General features: G+C 43.4%; 2 protein-coding genes across 3 annotated transcripts; one reads left to right on the top strand and one right to left on the bottom strand.

Annotated features, from left to right (window-relative positions):
• Positions 1 to 5,668: 5,668 nt before the first annotated feature.
• Positions 5,669 to 16,367, top strand: LOC120055827 (protein odr-4 homolog). 2 transcript variants are annotated; one of them, XM_039003815.1, is made up of 14 exons: positions 5,669 to 5,740; positions 6,266 to 6,369; positions 6,815 to 6,961; positions 7,134 to 7,229; positions 7,359 to 7,465; positions 7,661 to 7,697; positions 7,820 to 7,963; positions 8,231 to 8,326; positions 8,413 to 8,469; positions 9,038 to 9,169; positions 9,325 to 9,409; positions 14,520 to 14,705; positions 15,244 to 15,378; positions 15,609 to 16,367. In XM_039003815.1, exons 2-14 carry the CDS (start codon positions 6,271 to 6,273, stop codon positions 15,674 to 15,676), a joined length of 1,389 nt encoding a protein of 462 aa, XP_038859743.1. In that variant the 5' UTR covers positions 5,669 to 5,740; positions 6,266 to 6,270; the 3' UTR covers positions 15,677 to 16,367. The 2 variants fall into 2 exon arrangements, with proteins under 2 accessions (XP_038859743.1, XP_038859744.1); XM_039003816.1 differs by having other exon boundaries at positions 5,697 to 5,809.
• A 501-nt stretch (positions 16,368 to 16,868) lies between these two features.
• Positions 16,869 to 18,181, bottom strand: LOC120055826 (phosducin-like). The gene is made up of 3 exons (XM_039003814.1): positions 18,133 to 18,181; positions 17,673 to 17,806; positions 16,869 to 17,432 (listed from the first exon to the last, which is right to left on the bottom strand). The coding sequence occupies exons 1-3, from the start codon at positions 18,179 to 18,181 to the stop codon at positions 16,908 to 16,910; spliced, it is 708 nt and encodes a 235-aa protein (XP_038859742.1). The 3' UTR covers positions 16,869 to 16,907.
• Between the last annotated feature and the right edge of the window lie 2,416 nt (positions 18,182 to 20,597).

Below are 20,597 nucleotides of genomic sequence, written 5' to 3'. Positions count from 1 at the left end.
GGTTAGTCAATAGTACGAGGAAATGAATGGCAAATTTCAATGGCAAAGTATGGGGAGGTTTTAACGTTCAGGGTCAGTTTGTACAGAGTTTAATGAGACAGGCTACTTACTCTGTTATATTATTAAATAAAACAGCACTGTACCACAGAACAGAATCAGAACCAAATGAATTGGAACCTTTCTTCGTGCAGTACCTGTTTCGCTGAGCACCACAGTGCGGTACTGCTCTGAATTGGTGTTGGCGTTCTGCAGGCGCTCCTGCCGGTCACTTGATCTGCTTTTCGGCCTGCTGCAGATGCCCGCGCGCCTCCTCTATTTTCTCCTGCAGCTTGGCCTGGGCCTCCTGGTCAGCCTGGGACTGGGATTTAGGGTTGGAGATGGAGCGGTCACCGGAGCTTCAAACACAATCACATGAAGACAAACCAGAGAGAGAATGCGATGTAGTGGTAACACGAAACCGTCTGAGGCCAGAAAAGGCATTTTCAAAATGAGAGGTTTGTAATGTAAACTCCTAATGCATTTGCAATAACAGTTGCTATCCTGAAATGTCTCAGCCATACATTTTTGATTGGATGACACATATTGTTGAGATTCCCCAACAGAACCCAGCTCGCAGTGCCAATGCCTACCTCCGAGAGGCACTCTGATGGGAACCCTGGAGTTGGTCTGACCCTGGCCCTGGCCTAGACTCAGACCTGAACTCTGACCCTGCAGGCCCTGGTTTTGACCCCAATTCTGGTTCTCAGTGTGGCTGAGCTGCTGCCTCAGTAGGTTCGCTTGCAGCTCAGCGTTCTTCAACAGCTCCTTGGTCTTCTGGTATTGAGACCACTGGGCCTCCAGCTGCTTCTTGGCCTCCAGCAGTTGAGCCTGAGGGAGTGTAATAAAATAAGAATTGGTGGAGGAAGGAGAGGGGGCCTAAGTGATGTGATCATAAACGCCACTGAAGATCTATTACTTCCAGAACGAAAGGGTTTGTGAAGGAGAAACGGGACGAAAAAGCGACAGAGATGAGATAAAGGAGAGAGAGGAATAGTCCTGTGTGGCTCAGTTGGTAGAGCATGGCACTTCGATTCTCACGGGTGTAAAAGTACCAGATAAAAAAATAGAGACATTTTATGCACACACTTCTGTAAGTTGCTCTGGATAAGAGTGTATGCTAAACAACTAACATGAATAAAGACGACCACTGTCAGAAAGAATGAGGCAAGGAAAGTAAATTGGGTGGTGAGAAAAAAATACTTCAGTGTATCTGTACTTCTTGGTTGCGGCCCAGCACGTGCCTCTGCTCTACCTCCTCAGCCGGTTTCTTCTTAAACTGGAGGAGCTCTCTCTCCAGTCTCTCTATCTGGCGGTTCAGACACTGCCTGGTCTCTGTCTCTGTACACTCCATCGTCAGCTAGGGGACAAGAGCAAGGCAGGGATGGAGATGGTTTCTTTACGATTATGGGAAGGGTGTATTGGACTTGAAATGGTGGAGACAGTCTGTGTGCCTGGTTAGACTTGACTGAGGTAGGTGTGTGTGTGTGTGTGTGTGTGTGTGTGTGTGTGTGTGTGTGTGTGTGTGTGTGTGTGTGTGTGTGTGTGTGTGTGTGTGTGTGTGTGTGTGTGTGTGTGTGTGTGTGTGTGTGTGTGTGTGTGTGTGTGTGTGTGTGTGTGTGTGTGCATGTACCTGGTTAAACCTGGTGTGTTTGTACCTGGATAGACTTGAGGTTGATCAGCACTAGGTTTTGGTTGCGCTGCTCCTTCTCCTGGTTCAGTCTGGGCTCTGCTCATAGAGAGAGGAAATGGAGAGGACGGGGGGGAGAAATGATTTTGCACTAAATGCTTGTCAATCATAAAGGCCAAAGTTGACTTACTTCTGCCTCACATCCCTCTCTTACATACCCCATCCAAACTGTACTATCCCCACCTGGCCCAACCTTGACCTCCTAACCCCTGACCCCTTACCTCTGCCACGGTCAGTTTCTCATAGGTCCTGGGTCATGGTGTGGATGATCTGCTCGTGTTTCTGAGCCGTGGCGGCCATCTTCTGGCTCTTCTCGTGCAGCTCGGCGATCTCCCGCCTGTTTCCGTTCAGGTTCTCCTGCAGCATCTCATACATGACAGAGAGAAAGACAAACATGGTTAGATTTACTTCAGCAGATGGACACTTCTTCCCAAAAAGATGTGTGTGTTCAGTGCATTCGAATAGGGAAAGTGGTAAAAGATCAATAGCCATATTTTCTCGGAATTGTCCAACATAAGTCAGGTGGAGTACTGAAAAAGCAATGCTGAGCATACACATCAGTATTGTCATTGGATTTTTCTTATTGCCTGGTTGTGGTTTAAGTTGTATTAAATTACCTCTTGGAGGCGAACCCCAGCTGTGTGGAGAGCTTTGCCTTCTGGAAGCGGACCTCAGACAGATGTTCTTGGAGCTTGACGTTCTGCTCGTTCAGCATTTTGTCGTTCTCCGCCTTCTCCTTCTTGAACGTGGTGAAGGAGTCGTTCAACTGGAACAAAGTTTAAAAAGATTTTGTTTAACTAAAAAGTGAAACGTTTGATCACCGTCATAAAAATTGTGTATTTACATTTACATTTACATTTAAGTCATTTAGCAGACGCTCTTATCCAGAGCGACTTACAAATTGGATATTTACATGGTCGTTAAAGAGGTAGGTAGTGTACAGTGAATTAAAATGCCTGATGCAATAACAAAATGTGGGAAATGTATTTCCTTACTGAATATTTAGGGGTTCACAGCGAAACTAGAGGCCATGAGTAACTTGGTCAAAAAGATTGGCACTGATTGGCCTATAGATGGTGCTGTGAAACTTTGATGTAGGCTCTTTCCTCACACTGAACAAATTTGCCTCAAGGACCCATAAGGTCTGTCAGGATAGATTTTCCTCCATCTTGGACATTTTGGAAAACCTTTGAAAAACATATCATAACTCATCATCCAAATAACACCAAATAAGGAAATATAGACCCATCTCCTGACTTAGTTTGAGACGGCCGAGTTATTGATAAATCAGGAAATCAGATTTTAGGTGTCCATTTAAATCCTTTGCAAATCCCCTCCACAATGGCCTATCAAATTTAAACTTTTTTAGGTTTGTCAAATCAATGATGAACCATGTTAAATTTGCCATTCATAGCTTAAAAAATAAGGAAACTAGCTGCCTACGGCCCAACAGGACCTGAATATCTACCCACTCTCTCCTCATCAGCCCCCCCCCCCCCCCCCCCCCAACACACTGGAACAGTCAAATCTGCAACTGATATAATTACAGACGTTACTGCCTCTGTGCACTCATCCACAGACCCCTCCATTGATACATTTTGTCCAGCCCGCTCACACAGATACGTGAACATCTTCCAGTTAGCTTACTCAAAGTACCACCTCATGTTATTGCCTCTAATCTGCATACACACACCCATATTGACCTTACATCGAACCGGAAAATAATCACTCCCTATTGTGGATTTTCTCATCACTTCCCATTCACACCTCCCAGCCACCGCCGCATTTACCAATGTCAAGTCCAAGTATGTCTCTGTACATTGATTCTCGTCCCCCTCCCATCATTAACACATACTAATCCCCTGTAATCCATACATTCTTCAACTATGTTCCCATTATTATCTTCATGCGTACTTTCCCATATTTCATTATGGGCATTAATATCATCACACCATATGACCTTCCCACCCCTCCCTATACATCCTATCAATCCCTTCTAACTGTGCTAACATGAGAGGTTTGCAGGGGTTGTATAAATGACCTATACAATGTAACCTCTATTCCTACATAATTTATACCCCACACATTCCAATTTCTGTATCTCCAATACACTATACGCGTTCTTTAATGAACGCAGCACAACACCCACCCTAACTCTCAACTTTATTTTTATTTTATTTTTATTTTTATTTTATTAACAACAAATCAATACAGAAAGTACATGAGGGAACACAAGTTTATATAGATTATATACAATGGACAATCGAGCTAGGGGGTACAATATCACATTACAATTACATAAGGACCTTAAGGGACATACATACACTTACAATTCTAACAGCTTTTTTGTTAGTAGAGTATTTAACTGTCTTAAAATACAGTTCAATTTCTTTTTGTAGGGTAAGAAAATTTGTTTTCTTGTTTGTAAATTTACATTTGTGTATATGAAATTTGGCCAAAAGAATAATGAAAGGAATTACGTAAAAATGTTTCAGCTTATTTCTATCGTATGTAAAGCATCCAAGCAGTACATCTCTCCACAATAGTGTAAATTCTTCATAAATGTGTTCAATTATAAATCTACTGATGTCTTGCCACAGTTTTCTTACATGAATACAATGCCAAAAAAGATGCAACACTGTTTCTGGGTGGTCATTACAAAAGGAGCAATTTGAGTTGATGTTTTCCTTAAACTTCTTCATATAGTAGTTGGCAGGATAATATTTATGAATAATTTTAAAGGAATCTTCCTTAATTTTGTTAACAAGTAGGTATGCGTGTGGCAACATCCACACTTTTTTCCAACAGATATTATCAATAAATCCATTCCAATAAGGCATGACATAAGGTATAGATACAACATCCTGCTGAAACAAGGTTCGTATCGCTCTGTTCGCTCTGTTGAATGGACCAAAAGAGAAACAAATCTTTCCTACTGATGAGTCAACAGGGTCAATAGAAGGTAGGCTCTGAGGGCCAGGTCTTGACACGTTCCTGAATAACAGAGCAACACCAGAGGGAATGGCGTCTAAAACAATTGCAAAATCTTTAGGTGTCACAGGGACCTTGTAAAGTGATACGAATTCCTTATAACTGAGTAAAAGACCCTCTGCATTTACCAGTTGGCTCACCAATAGGATATTATTTCGGAACCAATATTCTAAAAACAAAGAAGTATTTTTATACAATATATCCCGATTATTCCATGTATAATATCTGTGTGGAGAAAAATTGTGTTTATAAATTAAGGACCATGACAAGAAAACCTGCCGATGAAAAGCAGAAAGTTTCACTGGAATTTTGTGAATATCCCTACCCCTCAACTTCCCCCCCCCCCTACCCCTCAACTCTATCACGCCGTTCCCGAAAACCTACGTTATCAATAAGCGACACATAACGTTATAGGAGATTGAGGGTGCGTTCGTAAATTAACTCTGGCTATCTAGTCAGATTTCAGAGCACACTAGTCTGAGTGTGCCAGCGCGCAGAATTACTGATTAATTAAAGAACTTTCAACACCCGTTGAATATGGCGGTGTCAGTAAACGTCGGCAAAAAAACGTAATTAAATTGTTGCCAGCAGCACAGTTACAGTCACCAACGCTCTGTGTATCATGAAAACAGCCTAACCAGATCTGATAGGGCGAGTAAAATGGTCCGAGTGAGGTGTTCTCTCATTTGTGTCTGAGAGTAGCTAGCAAGGTAGCTAACGTTAGCCAGTTAGCTTGGCTGCTTGACTGCCGTTGTGAGGACAGAACGTTCCGATCAACCCTACTTCTCAGCCAGAGAACGCTCCAAGAGAGAAACGCTCTGAATTTAAGAACACCAGAGCGCACTGGCACTCCATAGTGAATTTACGAGCATACCCTAAGTATCATCCAATCAGAAGTAGCGCTGATTATATGGTCCAATCATCTTCCTCGGGTGCAGTGACGTAAATTTCAAGCGATGTCACACGTATCAACATTCATCTGCTGCTGGAGCTGTTCATGAAGTGAACTCTCACGTCAATCTGGTAGCTATAACAACGAATTTAAGCCTACATTTGAGTGATTTGAAGATGAACGCATAAGCTTACAAAACGGTGCGATTGTCAAACCTCTAGGATTTGGTTTTGTTTGAAAGCCAAGTTATCCATCCACTGAGCCAGACTGAGCTAACTAGTGAGCTAACGTTAGCTAGCTAACAGCTGTGGTGAAATATATAGCTAACTAACGGTAACGTTAGCTAGCTAAATTAGCTTCTGTGTCAACAAGTTGTTCTGCTAAACCAATTCACTAGTTATTTGAAATACTCTGCCGTGCTATTTAGATTTTTTTTGTGTTTGACGACTTTTGATATAACATTGCAGAGCATCACTGGACTGCACGTTAATGTGCAGTCACTGGACTGCACGTTAATGTGCAGTCACTGGACTGCACGTTAATGTCCAGTCACTGGACTGCACGTTAATGTCCAGTCACTGGACTGCACGTTAATGTGCAGTCACTGGACTGCACGTTAATGTGCAGTCACTGCCTTTCCCCTCTTTATCCTGTAGTCAGAATGGGCAGAGGCTACATAGTAGAGGATGTGGTGGAGAAATATCTGTCCAATCTCAGTGTACCAGGTGCATCTTGTGTCACAGGACTTCTCATTGGCCAGGTAAGGTTCACTCATCATGGATCTTATACATGCAACAAACCAGTCTCCTGTCATTCACTATAAGTACACACTGTAGCAAAACGTTTTGCAAGGGGTATATTCACTAGGAACCAACAGAACTAAACGGAATCAAACAGTGAGGGACCTACCAGAATTTGTCCAATAGAAACACATTTTTGTTTAAACACTTTTCAGTTTGGAGTAAATGGTTTCCTTTGCAAAAACATTTGCAACTGTTTGCTTACGGTCTTCCTCCCCCCAGGTTTTAGTCTGTTTTTTTTCTGTTTGGTGTCTACTGAAAACGACCCAGGTGTTTTCCCTCACAGCCCGATTTGACCAAAAAATAGCCTACTTTTTCCAGAGGGCCTTGAGTTTTTCCTATTTAGGTCACGTGACTAGGAAAACCTCTTGGTCCTAAGTAGGACATTCTTGTCTCTTTTGGCAGAGTTCGTCCCAGAGAGACTTTGTGGTGCTGGCTGTGAGGACACCTCAGAAGGACACAGAGGGACAGCGGTCTCCGTCGGTCAGCAGGAGAACTGGAGACTCACTGGAACACCTGGACGTGGAGTGGGTCACTGAGCATGCCAGACAGGTAGATAACGATGATAATGCAACTTTTAAAATGAAAACGTCACGTCTTCTAGTTGGTTCACATAACATTACACAGTTTAAGCATTGTGAGCCATCACTTGTATCTCAATCTCACTCTGTCATAATGTATAATAATAATATAATAATAACATAATAATGTATGTTTTCTGAAGGTCTCCCGGATGTTACCGGGAGGTATTTCAGTTATAGGTGTGTTTCTTGTCACCCCACCTGAGCTGTCCAAAGAGGCTCAAAATACATTGAGACGGGTAAGCAACACAAACTAAAACTGAGGCAAGATTGTTGGTATTACTTTTGATAGAGATCATACATATTAATAACAGGAACTGTATTGATAGAAAGTGGGCCTCTAGTTTAAACTAGTGTGTCTTTTGCAGTTGATCTTTGCGGTGGACAAGCATATATCCAAGGGACGGCTATGGAGTCTAACAGAGGAGGACGTAACAGAGAAGGTCACACTTCACATCTGCTCCAAAACCAGGAAGTATCCTTAACCGCTCCAACTGATGGGTCAAATTGCTCTCAATTGCATCATCTGTTTGCTGCCCAAAGACAATAAACGATGAACAGTGGTTTCACCATAGTCCGTAGTAAATGTGATGACATCTTTGCCGAGTTGTGTGCTTCATACAAGGAGAACCCTTAGCATTGGAAAACGCCTTTAACTCCACTTTCTCAGAGTCGTTTGCAGAACATTTGATGTTCGAGATCCCAAGGTGAGTTCATAGGTGTGACAGTATTGCCTTTTTAAAGCAGTCAATTGTCCTCTACTGCTCTTTTCTGTGTTCATATTCATCTTTGAAAAAGGTCTTAACTGCATTCTGATTGGTGATTTCAGAGTTCTGCTAAGCCTGCTGATTGGAAGTACCAGTCGGGGGTGTGTACTTCCTGGCCATTGTTGACATGCTCAGTGGGACTGAACCTGGTGTTCCCTGTGTTAGAGATGCATGTCTTACCACAGGACATGGAAAAGTGTATGAAGGTGAGTGGGTTATATTGGATATTAATTACCTGTAAATGTATTGTTATAGTACCCTTAGGAAGCGCCATAGGAACACTTATAACAACCTTATTAAGCTTGTCAGCATTATGTTACTATGTGAGAGATTAACAACAGTACATTTCAGGAAATGCCTGTTGAGGTCCTCTTTAGCAGAGCTCACTTTGACTCTGACGTTCTCAAACAGGACAGTAGATTGAAATGTCAGTTCTAGTGGAACAAATCATTTTTTGTTTTGTGTGATTTCAGGAGGGACTTCAAACGTGGGCGAAGCAGATTGAAGATGGGCTTTGCCTCATCAATGGCGACGCGATGCCTGGCGAGGTGGAGCTACTGGGAGGGCAGGTAAACGCAGCGGTCCTTTTTGGGTGGCACGATGTCGCTCATAGATATAGATCACGGCTTTTAACAAGTCTGTGTTTTCTGTTCAGAAAAAGAATGCAAAGGCTGTTCAGCAGACGTTCCGAGCCCAGATCCTCATCCCGATGGTAAGAATATCATTAGTAGGGAGTTTTTTGTTGTTGTAGCCTATAATAAGGGCTCAGAGTTTTTCCTTGCTGAAGTTGATTTGTGTGTGTGCCTGTGTGTTTGTTTGTGTGTTATGCTTCTGTGAGTGTGTGCCTAATTTCGTGTGTGTGTATCATAGATTGAATAGAGCAAACATGCCCATTCAAGTCAATTATTACATAATGGGGTGGACTGGCAGCCATTGCGAGTGTACCCAATGCACGTAGTAAAAGCAGGAAGTGTACCCTTTAATCTGTGCTGTGATTTGTTGAGTCAAATCAACTGACATTACAACAAATGCATTACATTGCATGAGCCACATTGTATCAGTTGGCATCATTTAAATTAACGTTCTTCATTACCATGGTAATCCCAGCATCAGTTGATAGAACATTCAAAATTACCATGGAAATGATTACATCACAATACCAGCTAGCCATTGTAAGTGTATCCATTAGTTTACCAGTCAAATTGCCAGGGTTAGAGGTTCCAAGCCCGTTCTATTCATTTCTATGGTGTGTATATAATGTCCGGTCATCTCTCCCTCAGGCGGAACCCCAATCAGAGCGGAGGTCGACGGCGTCTGTGAAGGTGTGCAGTGGGTCTCTCACCCTGAAGGGAATGGTGCAGTGCAGGGCCTACCTCCACAGCAACAAACCCAGAGCCAAGCACGCTACAGAGGTACTGCACAACACACACACATATATAGTACATTGGCAACCAGAACTTTCTCTAAACCAGATCTTGCACACCATCCAGGTCTTAGCAACTGAAGGTTATTTGGAAATAAGCATACATTTGATCTTTCACTTTTTTCTCATGCCTTGTCCTGATAGGTCATCAAGAGAGATGTCATCAACACGGTGTCTAGCAGAGTGGAGATGTTCCTCGAAGATCTTTTAATGGAGGGGGAGGACAAAGGCACAGTATTCGTTCTCTACTTTAGCTTGGGGGTTAGATAAATATTGTTCATATTATTAACAGAACAGAACTGAACTGCAGTGCTGTCAGTGTGCTTAGCAAGCTATGCAGATCAACCACAAGATGGCACTGTTGACCATTCACTTGTTGTCGCTATACTCACTGTCCCACTTGTTCTCCTGCATAACAGCATTGAGGTACAGTACAAGTCAAAAGTTTGGACACACCTACTAGGGTTTTTCTTTATTTGACTATTTTCTACATTGTAGAATAAAAGCGAAGACATCAAAACTATGAAATAACACATATGGAATAATGTAGGGATGCACGATATATCGGTAAGCATATTGGAATCAGCCGATATTAGCTAAAAATGCCAACATCGGCATCATCCCGATGTCTAGTTTAACGCCGATGTGCAAAACCGATGTCAAAACGGACGTGTATACTTATATAACGTAGGTAGAGGACATAATGACGCCATGAAAAATACAGCTCTACACAGAACAAAAGCAGAAAAATGCTAAGCGCACACTTCCAACAACTTCGAGCAGTCATTTGAAAGAGTACGACAATTTCAGCGCGACAACTCAAAGGTGAAATCCATTAACGGCAAGATAATGGAATTAGATGCCCTTGACAATCAACCGTTCTCTGTCGTGGAAGATGTTGGCTTTCACCGACTTTTCGAGCACCTCGAGCCCCGGTACACACTACCAAGTACACACTATTTTTCAGATGTTGCCCTACCGGAGTTGCACAGTATTGTTGAAACGTACATCTACGAGCTACTTGCTATGGGCGTCACTGCTATTAGCTTCACAACATTTGGACCAGAGATGTCAGCCCCATGAGCATGCTGAGTCTGACAGCACAGTGGGTCAACGAGGATGTCGTTGACCCACTGCCGTGTCTGAATCCAGGCCAACAAAAATTCTGAGATTTCCATACCCAACTAAAACATTTTCCGTCAAGATAGAACTGCCAAAGGGGGAGGAGTTGCAATCTACTGCAGAGATAGCTTGCAAAGTTCTGTCATACTTTCCAGGTCTATGCCCAAACAGTTCGAGCTTCTAATTTAAAAAATGAATCTCTCCAGAAATAAGTCTCTCACTGTTGCCGCCTGCTACCGACCCCCCTCAGCACCCAGCTGTGCCCTGAACACCATATGTGAATTGATTGCCCCCCATCTATCTTCAGAGTTCGTTCTGTTAGGTGACCTAAACTGGGAAATGCTTAACACCCCAGCAGTCCTACAATCTAAGCTAGAGGCCCTCAATCTCACACAAATTATCAAGGAACCCACCAGGTGCAACCCTAAATCCGTAAACATGGGCACCCTCATAGATATTATCCTGACCAACTTGCACTCCAAATACACCTCTGCTGTTTTCAATCAGGATCTCAGCAATCACTGCGTCTGTGCCTGCATCCGCTATGTGTCCGCGGTCAAACGACCACCCCTCATCACTGTCAAAAGCTCCGTAAAACACTTCTGCGAGCAGGCCTTTCTAATTGACCTGGCCCAGGTATCCTGGAAGGATATTGACCTCATCCCGTCAGTCGAGGATGCCTGGTCGTTCTTTAAAAGTAATTTCCTCACCATCTTAAATAAGCATGCCCCTTTCAAAAAATGTAGAACTAAGAACAGATATAGACCCTTGGTTCACTCCAGACCTGACTGCCCTTGACCAGCACAAAAACATCCTGTGGCGGACTGCAATAACATCGAATAGTCCCCGCGATATGCAACTGTTCAGGGAAGTCAGGAACTAATACACACAGTGGGTCAGGAAAGCAAAGGCTAGCTTTTTCAAACAGAAATTTACATTCTGTAGCTCTAACTCCAAAACGTTTTGGGACACTGTAAAGTCCATGGAGAACAAGAGCACCTCCTCCCAGCTGCCCACTGCACTGAGGCTAGGCGACACGGTCACCACCGATAAATCCATGATAATCAAAAATGTCAATAAGCATTTCTCTACGGCTGGCCATGGTTTCCTCCTGGCTACCCCAACCCCGGCCAACAGCTCCGCACCCCTCGCAGCTACTTGCCCGAGCCTCCCCAGCTTCAACACCCAAATCCAGATCGCAGATGTTCTGAAAGAGCTGCAAAACCTGGACCCGTACAAATCAGCTGGGCTAGACAATCTAGACCCTCTCTTTCTAAAATTATCCGCCGCCATTGTTGCAACCCCTATTACCAGTCTGTTCAACCGCTCTTTCATTTAGTCCAAGATCCCTAAAGATTGGAAAGCTGCCGCAGTCATTCCCCTCTTCAAAGGGGGTGACACTCTAGACCCAAACTGTTACAGACCTATATCCATCCTGCCCTGCCTTTCTAAAGTCTTTGAAAGCCAAGTTAATAATCAGATCACTAACAATTTTGAATCCCACCATACCTTCTCCGCTGTGCAATCCGGTTTCCGAGCTGGTCACGGTGCACCTCAGCCACGCTCAAGATACTAAACGATATCATAACCGCCATCGATAAAAAACAGTACTGTGAAGCCGTCTTCATCGACCTGGCCAAGGCTTTCGACTCTGTCAATCACCGTATTCTTATTGGCAGACTCAATAGCCTTGGTTTCTCAAATGACTGCCTCGCCTGGTTCACCAACTACTTCGCAGATAGAGTTCAGTGTGTAAAATCGGAGGGCCTGTTGTCCGGACCTCTGGCAGTCTCTATGGGGGTACCACAGGGTTCAATTCTCGGGCCGACTCTTTTCTCTGTATATATCAACGATGTCGCTCTTGCTGCAGGTTATTCCCTGATCTACCTCTACGCAGACGACACCATTCTGTATACATCTGGCCCTTCTTTGGACACTGTGTTAACTAACCTCCAAACGAGCTTCAATGCCATACAACACTCCTTCCATGGCCTCCAACTGCTCTTAAACGCTAGCTAAACCAAATGCATTCTGTTCAACCGTTCGCTGCCCGCACCCGCCTGCCCGACTAGCATCACTACTTTGGACGGTTCTGACCTAGAGTACGTGGACAACTACAAATACCTAGGTGTCTGGCTAGACTGTAAACTCTCCTTCCAGACTCATCTCACACATCTCCAATCCAAAATCAAATCTAGAATCGGCTTTCTCTTTCGCAACAAAGCCTCCTTCACTCACGCCGCCAAACTTACCCTAGTAAAACTGACTATCCTACCGATCCTCGACTTCGGCGATGTCATCTATAAAATAGCTTCCAATACTCTACTCAGCAAATTGGATGCAGTCTATCACAGTGCCATCCGTTTTGTTACCAAAGCGCCTTATACCACCCACCACTGCGACCTGTATGGTCTAGTCGGCTGGCCCTCGCTACATATTCGTTGCCAGACCCACTGGCTCCAGGTCATCTACAAGCCTATGCTAGGTAAAGCAACGCCTTATTTCAGCTCACTGGTCACGATAACAACACCCACCCGTAGCATGCGCTCCAGCAGGTATATCTCACTGGTCATCCCCAAAGCCAACACCTCCTTTGGCCGCCATTTCTTCCAGTTCTCTGCTGCCAGTGACTGGAACGAATTGCAGAAATCGCTGAAGCTGGAGACTTACATTTCCCTCACTAACTTTAAACATCAGCTATCTGAGCAGCTAACCGATCGCTGCAGCTGTACAGAGTCCATCTGTAAATCTACCTACCTCATCCCCATATTGTTTTTATTTACTTTGCTGCTCTTTTGCACACCAGTATCACTACTTACACACCATCATCTGCTCATCTATCACTCCAGTGTTAATCTGCTAAATTGTAATTACTTCACTACTATGGCCTATTTATTGCCATACCTCCTCATGCCATTTGCAGACACTGTATGCAGACTTTCTTTTTTTCTCTATTGTGTTGACTGTACGCTTGTTTATTCCATGTAACTCTGTGTTGTTGTTTCTGTCGCACTGCTTTGCTTTATCTTGGCCAGGTCGCAGTTGTAAATGAGAACTTGTTCTCAACTAGCTGACCTGGTTAAATAAAGGTGAAATAAAACATTCGTACTGAGGAAAGCCATATTGTATGCTCAAGAATGTGCTGGTTCTCATACCGCTGCTGCCATTTTAATGGCATTTGAGAACATGTTTGAAACTTGGAAACATGAACACACTCCTAAATCCATTCGAACAACTGACTCGGTAAATAAGCTAATCAACTGTGTCTGCAGCAGACGTGATACCCTCTGTCATGGCATTGAAACATAGAACGAAGAAGAGACTTGCTTGGTCCAAGAAACACGAGCAATGGTCATTAGACCGGTGTAAATCTGTTCTTTGGTCTGATTAATCCAAATTTGAGATTTTTGGCTCCAACCGCCGTGTCTATGTGTGGCGCAAAGTAGGTGAACGGATGATCTCCGCATGTGTGGTACCCACCGTGAAGCATGGAGGTGTGATGGTGTGGAGGTGCTTTGCTGGTGACACTGTTTGTGATTTATTTAGAATTCAAGACGCACTCCACCAGCATGGCTACCACAGCATTCTGCAGTGATACGCCATCCCATCTGGTTTGGGCTTAGTGGGACTATCATTTGTTTTTCAACAGGACAATTACCCAACACACCTCCAGGCTGTGTAAGGGCTATTTGACCAAGGAGAGGGATGGAGTGCTGCATCAGATGACCTGGCCTCCACAATCACCTGACCTCAACCCAATTGAGATGGTTTGGGATGAGTTGGACCGTAGAGTGAAGGAAAAGCAGCCAACAAATGCTCAGCATATGTGGGAACTCCTTCAAGACTGTTGGAAAAGCATTCCAGGTGAAGCTGGTTGAGAGAATGCCAAGAGTGTGCAAAGCTGTCATCAAGGCAAAGGGTGGCTGCTTTGAAGAATCTCATATAAAATATATTTTGATTTGTTAACACATTTTTGGTTACTACATGCTTCCATATGTGTTATTTAATAGTTTTGGTGTATTCACTATTATTCTACAATGTAGAAAATAGTAAAAATAAAGAAACACCCTTGAATGAGTAGGTGTCTCAACTTTTGACTGGTACTGTATATACCTCCAAACAATGACAAATCAAATACAGGACAATGACTCATTTATTCCTATCAAATCTGTAGCTAAGTGTACATAATGATTTTTCTGCTCTCCTCTATTCGGCAGGGTCAGTCGGTGTACAGCAGGGGCTCCCTCGCAGAGTGTTTGCCCCCGTGCCCGGAATGAGCCTGTGTGTGTGTGACTACATGTTCCCTGACGAGTGTGTGTCCGATGTGAGTGACCGTCTCAAAGAGATGCTGGACTGGGAGACGCCCGAGGACAGCATAGACACCTCCCAGGAGGCCGTCCCAGGTGGTTTATCATAATAACCAGGGGTCAAGGGTCAATGTAGCAGGCGGCCATAACTGTATACTACTACAGTATCAACTGTAATCTTCCAGTGACCTGGTTTGAGTCACTAAAGCCCATTGTGTAAGTGTTAGTTACTCCCTATGAGGAATGAAACAGGTATTCCAGCCGGAACCAGAGTTGCAATCACTAGCCTGAGATGCATACGATCACACCGAAAGAATGTATATTTCTTTACTCACCTGCATGACCAAATGGTAACATATTTCCCCACCAGGACACACAATGTTGTGGGAAAACCTTATTTTCAACTGTTTCTATTTGGTCATGTGAGGAAAGACCCATATTTTATGATTGTCATTAATCATTCTTCAAACAAATGCTATTTTCTTGGTATGTTGGTTAAGCGGTTACATCATATGGATTATTTTAGCTTTCTCAACTGAGTTTTGAATCTCCATTTTCTATACTTTCCATACCACTATTTGTCTTCAATTGAGTGTAAGGTTGACATTGTATGGTGAAAATGTCTCATATTTAGAAGCTCCTACGATTGACCTAAAGAACACGGTTGTTCAGAAGAAACTGAAGGCTAAATCTACTCTTGACGCTCGTCCTAAGACACCCTCTGGAGATCCCACTGAAGCCCACAAAAGCCACAAAACATATTACGCTGGTATGTCCTTTTTAAATACTCTCTTCAAACAGCCATTTCGTCAGAAATCAGGAGGTACAATGGTCAGGAAAAACACCTGGCTCTGTCGTATGTAAAGGCGTGTACAGGAAGTGTCGATAGCTTTGTGGTTATTATGTGAACCTAACACCTAACCCAAAATATGAATCAGCATCCGGTATGTAGCATAGCTTTCTCTTCACTCACCCGGATACCGTTGTGTCATTGTGTAGGTGTTGCCATGGCAGCCGCAATCGCTCTTCTAGCAACAGGCACCTCGCTGATCTACCTGAGCGACTAACGGTGGAGGCACAGGATACACACACCACGAGAGCTGTTATGCGCAGTGACTTAATCACTTGATTAATTAGATTTTCATGAAATTGAGTTGACATGGTTATTATAAAAGTATATGCAAGCTGTATGTTTGGTATTGATAATTCAACATTTTATTTTCATATGAATTGTAAAGCAGAATTGTGTAGAGAGAAAAACAATAAATAAATACAGTTCGTTTCGATTTATTTTGTTTCAGTTGTAAAAGGTTACACAAAGAAACGCGTACAGCGTATGCTTTAATGTCTTTCAGAAAGTGTATGTCTAATGCCATATATTCAAAATTCCCCCGCTAATTGTTGTTCAGTTCTTTCAGTCATCAACAGATATTCTGATGTGTGCCAATCATAAACTTTCTGCTCTATCCTCACATATTGCCTAATGCCAACCGTATCGGACCTCTCCTCAACCACAGTGCTGGCACAACGAACAACGGACATGCTTCAGAAGTGCTTAGAGCGTCTGGATTCAATATCGTTTTTTTGCAATGACTTAGGCCTACGGTATGGTCTTGTATGGTTATGCTTGGTATGATGGGCATATTCTATGCTTTGATCCTCCCAAAGGATCGTTCATGCTTTGCCTTAATATCGGAAATACTGTATTTTATGTATTCATCTATGACTTAGTTGAGCAGAATAAAGAAGTCCGTTCAAAGTAACTCACTTTTGGTGTGTGTTCTATTCATGTTAAATGCTGTTAGTTAATAGTATTAAAACAATTAGACAGAGAAATCAACCAACACTTCCATGGGGAAATACTGCTTTTAATGACTGACTTGGGGTTAACACTTTATCCCTTTTGATTTCAAACATCGTGAAAATATAGCAGAAAATACAGTGACATTGGGCCAATGGTGATAAACAAGCCCAAGCCATAAAATGGGGTGCATTACTCCAACCGCAGGATCACATACTGTGACGCCAACACAACCTTTCACAAAGATTGCAATGTCATATACTTATCAATAATATACCAATACAATGGTTAAAACGAAAAGAAAAAAGCATTTTGCAGCGATACACATATATTGAGCTAGTAATGGCTGCTTGAAATCTGTAGCTTTGCCCATGTTAATGGACACTGCCTGTGGTAAACTGAAGCTGACTGGAGGCTGTTTAAAAAGACTGCATTTACAGTAGGCTAATGGGTCCAGAAATGTGCTCTGACTCACTGACACCCTATTAAAAAAAACCTTACTCCACCTCAACACCTGCCGCCTCCTCCTCATCAGGACAAGCCACAAACTCCTTCTCGGGGAGGAGGCCGTATTCATTGAGGAACGCTTCGATATCGGCGGCGAAGAACTCCTCGCTGAGGTGCTGTGTCATGGACAGGAAGTTTCCTAGCAGCTCGCCTGCTTTGTAAACCAGCATGGCGGGCAGCACGTCGTCTGAGAAGCGCTCGCCGGCACCCGTTGCGGCCGCCTCGATGCGGCAGAACTTGATGCTGGGGTACTCGGTGGCCAGGCAGTCTAGGCAGGAGTTGAGCGCCTCGCAACCTTTGACTCCGTCCTTGTAGATGTGGACGACTACCAGGGTGAGCCGGTGCTCCTTCTCAATGACCTCCAGGAAGGCCTCGCCATTGTCCAGCTCCACCACACTGTCGAACGTCGGCCCAAAGCTGAATCGCTCGTGCATCTCCTTCATGCACTGCTTGCGGTACTTGCGCAGGCCCTTCTCATCCTCCTCTGCGATCATCTCGTACTCCTGGACACTCATCTGTCAAGAAAAAGTGATAGGAGCTGAGTCAGGGCTCATTTGTATTATGTATGGGGGCTGAAACATAGAAGTAGAATTGACTTGAATGGAAAAGTCCCTTCTAGTCATTTTATTTCTATGGGTTAAAATAGGTCACGTAAACACATCTCGATTCTCAAGAGTTTTGCTAGACATATGCCTCCCTCTGTGGTCAAGTCTCTTAGTGTCTGACCGTGTGGTTGTGTTTGAACGCTGACTGACCTTGCGGTTAAGTCTGTCGTGGATGTCGTCGCTCTGGGGGTTGGATATCTGTCTGAGGAGCGCCTTCTTGCTGGGAGGGGTGTCCTGGTCCTCACACTTGAACTTCCTCCAGTCATTGATTACACCCTTGGGGCCTTGTAGAGGAATTGAGACATGTATAATAGACTAGAGAGGCTGATGTAATTTAACTACATCTCTAGAATGTGCTGATAACGGCAGCCATACTGGTAAGGAAACATTACAAATGTCAAACTCCATTCTAGTGTTCTATTTGTAATTCTATGGATTGAGAGGGGTCGATCAACATGTGAAAACAAGAATAGAGGTTAACAGAGAAAAGTCTGTGCATCAGAAAGAGAGTTTATACAGACTTCACTCTCATTTCAATTGAAGTTTGGATGATAAACAGTGGACCTAATAAAGAGTTCACTAAAAGGGTGAACAGTTGATGACGTGTCACCTGTTTGGATTGCTGGCACCTCATCTTCAGCTGGTGTTGGGCTTGACATACTGAACTTTCTGAATGAAGAGACAAAATCCTAAAGATTAGCAATGAAAACCGTTTTCTTATCACCATTTTGTCAAAGAGACTGGCTTGTAACAAAACTGTAGCATTGCATTGGTTCATCGGTGTCCGGGCTGTGTACTGTATACTGCAGTATGTTGTGATTGTCAGAGACATTCAGAGGGATCCAGGTTGATGCAGTATTATCAGATTATGATTAGGTCTAATACTTAGGGTTTTCTAAGACTGTGTTAATTCATGGGCCTACATGTGTAAGACAGCTGGGACATAAAGATGACAATGTGCCACATGTATGATACAGACCCACATAACCACTAAGCCAAAGCCTAGGGATTGTATGAGGAGCCAATACAACTCTTCAGGTGTAGCATCGGAAGAGGCCATAAACAAGCTTCTTTACAAGCCTATGCTTCTGAGTGTGTGTCTTGTGTTCCTAGGCCAACTCAAAACAATGCGTCAAACCGAAGTCTTACTAATCCTGATAACCCTTGTGATATAGGACACCCTGCCCCAAAATCTCTCTTTCTCCCTCTTCAACATTACAGCAACTACATTACAACATCTCTTTTTTACAACAAACCTTCCTCATTGACTTTCTGTGTGCGTTGTCACTAAATTTGAAAAGCTACTTTGGCCTTTAGGGCCACCGTAATACAGAATGAACTCCATCATTTCTAAAAAGCTAAAATTAAACTTAATCTTTGATGATAATACAATAACTGCCAACACTACTTGTTAGATTCTTACAAAACATGTACAGTATGTCAATGTACACTGAACAAAAATGTCAACGCAACATGTAAAGTGTTGGTCCCATGGTTCATGAGCTGAAATAAAAGATCCCAAAGAGTCTCCATACGCACAACAAGCTTATTTTGCTCAAATGTTGTGAACAAATGTGTTTACATCCCTGTTAATGGACATTTCTCATTTGCCAAGATGAGACTTGCCACTCGGACAGCTGATGAAACTATGGGTTTGCACAACCGAAGAAGTTCTCGACAAACTGTCATAAACCGTCTCAGGGATGCTCATCTGTGTGTTCGTCGTCCTCACCAGGGTCTTGAACTGACTGCAGTTCTGCGTTGTAACCAACTTCAGTGGGCAAATGCTCATCTTCGATGGTTGCTTGCACGCTGGAGAAGTGTGCTCTTCATGGATGAATCCCGGGTTTCAACTGTACCGGGCAGATGGCAGACAGTTTGTATGACGTCGTGTCGGTGACTGGTTTGCTGATGTCAACGTTGTGAACAGAGTGGCCCATGGTGGCGGTGGGGTTATGGTATGGGCAGTCATAAACTATGGACAACAAACACAATTGCATTTTATCGATGGCAATTTGAATGCACAGCAATACCGTGACGAGATCCTGAGGCCTATTGTCGTGCCATTCATCCACTGCCATCACCATGTTTCAGCATGATCATGCACAGACCCATGTCGCAAGGATCTATCTGTACACAAGTTCTGGAAGCTGAAAATGTCCCAGTTCTTCTGTGGCCTACATACACACCAGTCATCTCACCCATTGAGCATGTTTGGGATGCTCTGGATTGACACGTACGACAGCGTGTTCGATCCAGCAACTTCGCACAGCCATTGAAAAGGAGACAACATTTCACAGGCCACAATCAACAGCCTTATCAACTCCATACGAAGGAGATGCGTTGCGCTGCATGAGGAAAATGGTGGTCACACCACATACTGACTGGTTTTCTGATCCACACCCCTACCTTTTATTAAAGGTATCTGTGACCAACAGATGCATATCTGTATTGTTGCGTTTATATATTTGTTCAGGTTATTTTGGTTTGTCTTGTACGTCGTCATTGTGTCCAAGGTAAACTCTCAGTACTGTAGGCTCATTTGTCCCCCAAGTTGGTGTTGTCCTACAGTAAGTTACAGAATAGTCTTTAGGTATATGTACATGCACAAGCAAAGCATTTCAGTGGTTCCCATGATGTTGGCATGAATTATGATTATGGGCGCCTGATGTTGTCTTGTATTGTTCTGGCGACATGACCTTGAAATGTTGAAATCCTTATCACTCTACAGAAACAGAATAGAGTAGGCCAAATGTTTTCCACGTGTATCTTCTAACATTATGGATGATCACTTCAGATTTCATCAAATCTTTCATTCATAATTTATCTTCTCCAATCCAAGTGGAGAATTAGACCACATCTTTCACTGCTCTGTCAAGTAGATTCAATATGAATTAATAATCAAACGATAGCAGCAGCAATGCTTACCTGTGTGGGTAGCTGCACTTCCTTCTTGCAGGTTAGTCTCCTTATAGTCCTGACCAGGTTTGTTGTTGCTGATGCGTAGGAATGGGTTTCGTCTGAAGACAGCTGGGGAAGGCTGTGTGGAATTAGACATGAATTAATTATCGATAT

The sequence above is a fragment of the Salvelinus namaycush genome, chromosome 11 (genome assembly GCF_016432855.1).
Source record: "Salvelinus namaycush isolate Seneca chromosome 11, SaNama_1.0, whole genome shotgun sequence".
In the NCBI taxonomy this organism is placed as follows: domain Eukaryota; kingdom Metazoa; phylum Chordata; class Actinopteri; order Salmoniformes; family Salmonidae; genus Salvelinus; species Salvelinus namaycush.
This window is presented reverse-complemented; position numbering and strand designations above follow the sequence as displayed.

What these genes read in the sequence shown, in the direction of transcription:
- LOC120055827 (XM_039003815.1), top strand. Translation starts at nt 6,271, where the DNA reads ATGGGCAGAGGCTACATAGTAGAGGATGTGGTGGAGAAATATCTGTCC. An exon ending in CTCAAAATACATTGAGACGG is followed by an intron (nt 7,230 to 7,358) that starts GTAAGCAACACA and finishes TGTCTTTTGCAG; the next exon opens with TTGATCTTTGCGGTGGACAA. An exon ending in TGGAGCTACTGGGAGGGCAG is followed by an intron (nt 8,327 to 8,412) that starts GTAAACGCAGCG and finishes TTTTCTGTTCAG; the next exon opens with AAAAAGAATGCAAAGGCTGT.
- LOC120055826 (XM_039003814.1), bottom strand. Translation starts at nt 18,181, where the DNA reads ATGTCAAGCCCAACACCAGCTGAAGATGAGGTGCCAGCAATCCAAACA. An exon ending in GGTGCCAGCAATCCAAACAG is followed by an intron (nt 17,807 to 18,132) that starts GTGACACGTCAT and finishes TTCCTCTACAAG; the next exon opens with GCCCCAAGGGTGTAATCAAT. An exon ending in ACGACAGACTTAACCGCAAG is followed by an intron (nt 17,433 to 17,672) that starts GTCAGTCAGCGT and finishes TTTTCTTGACAG; the next exon opens with ATGAGTGTCCAGGAGTACGA.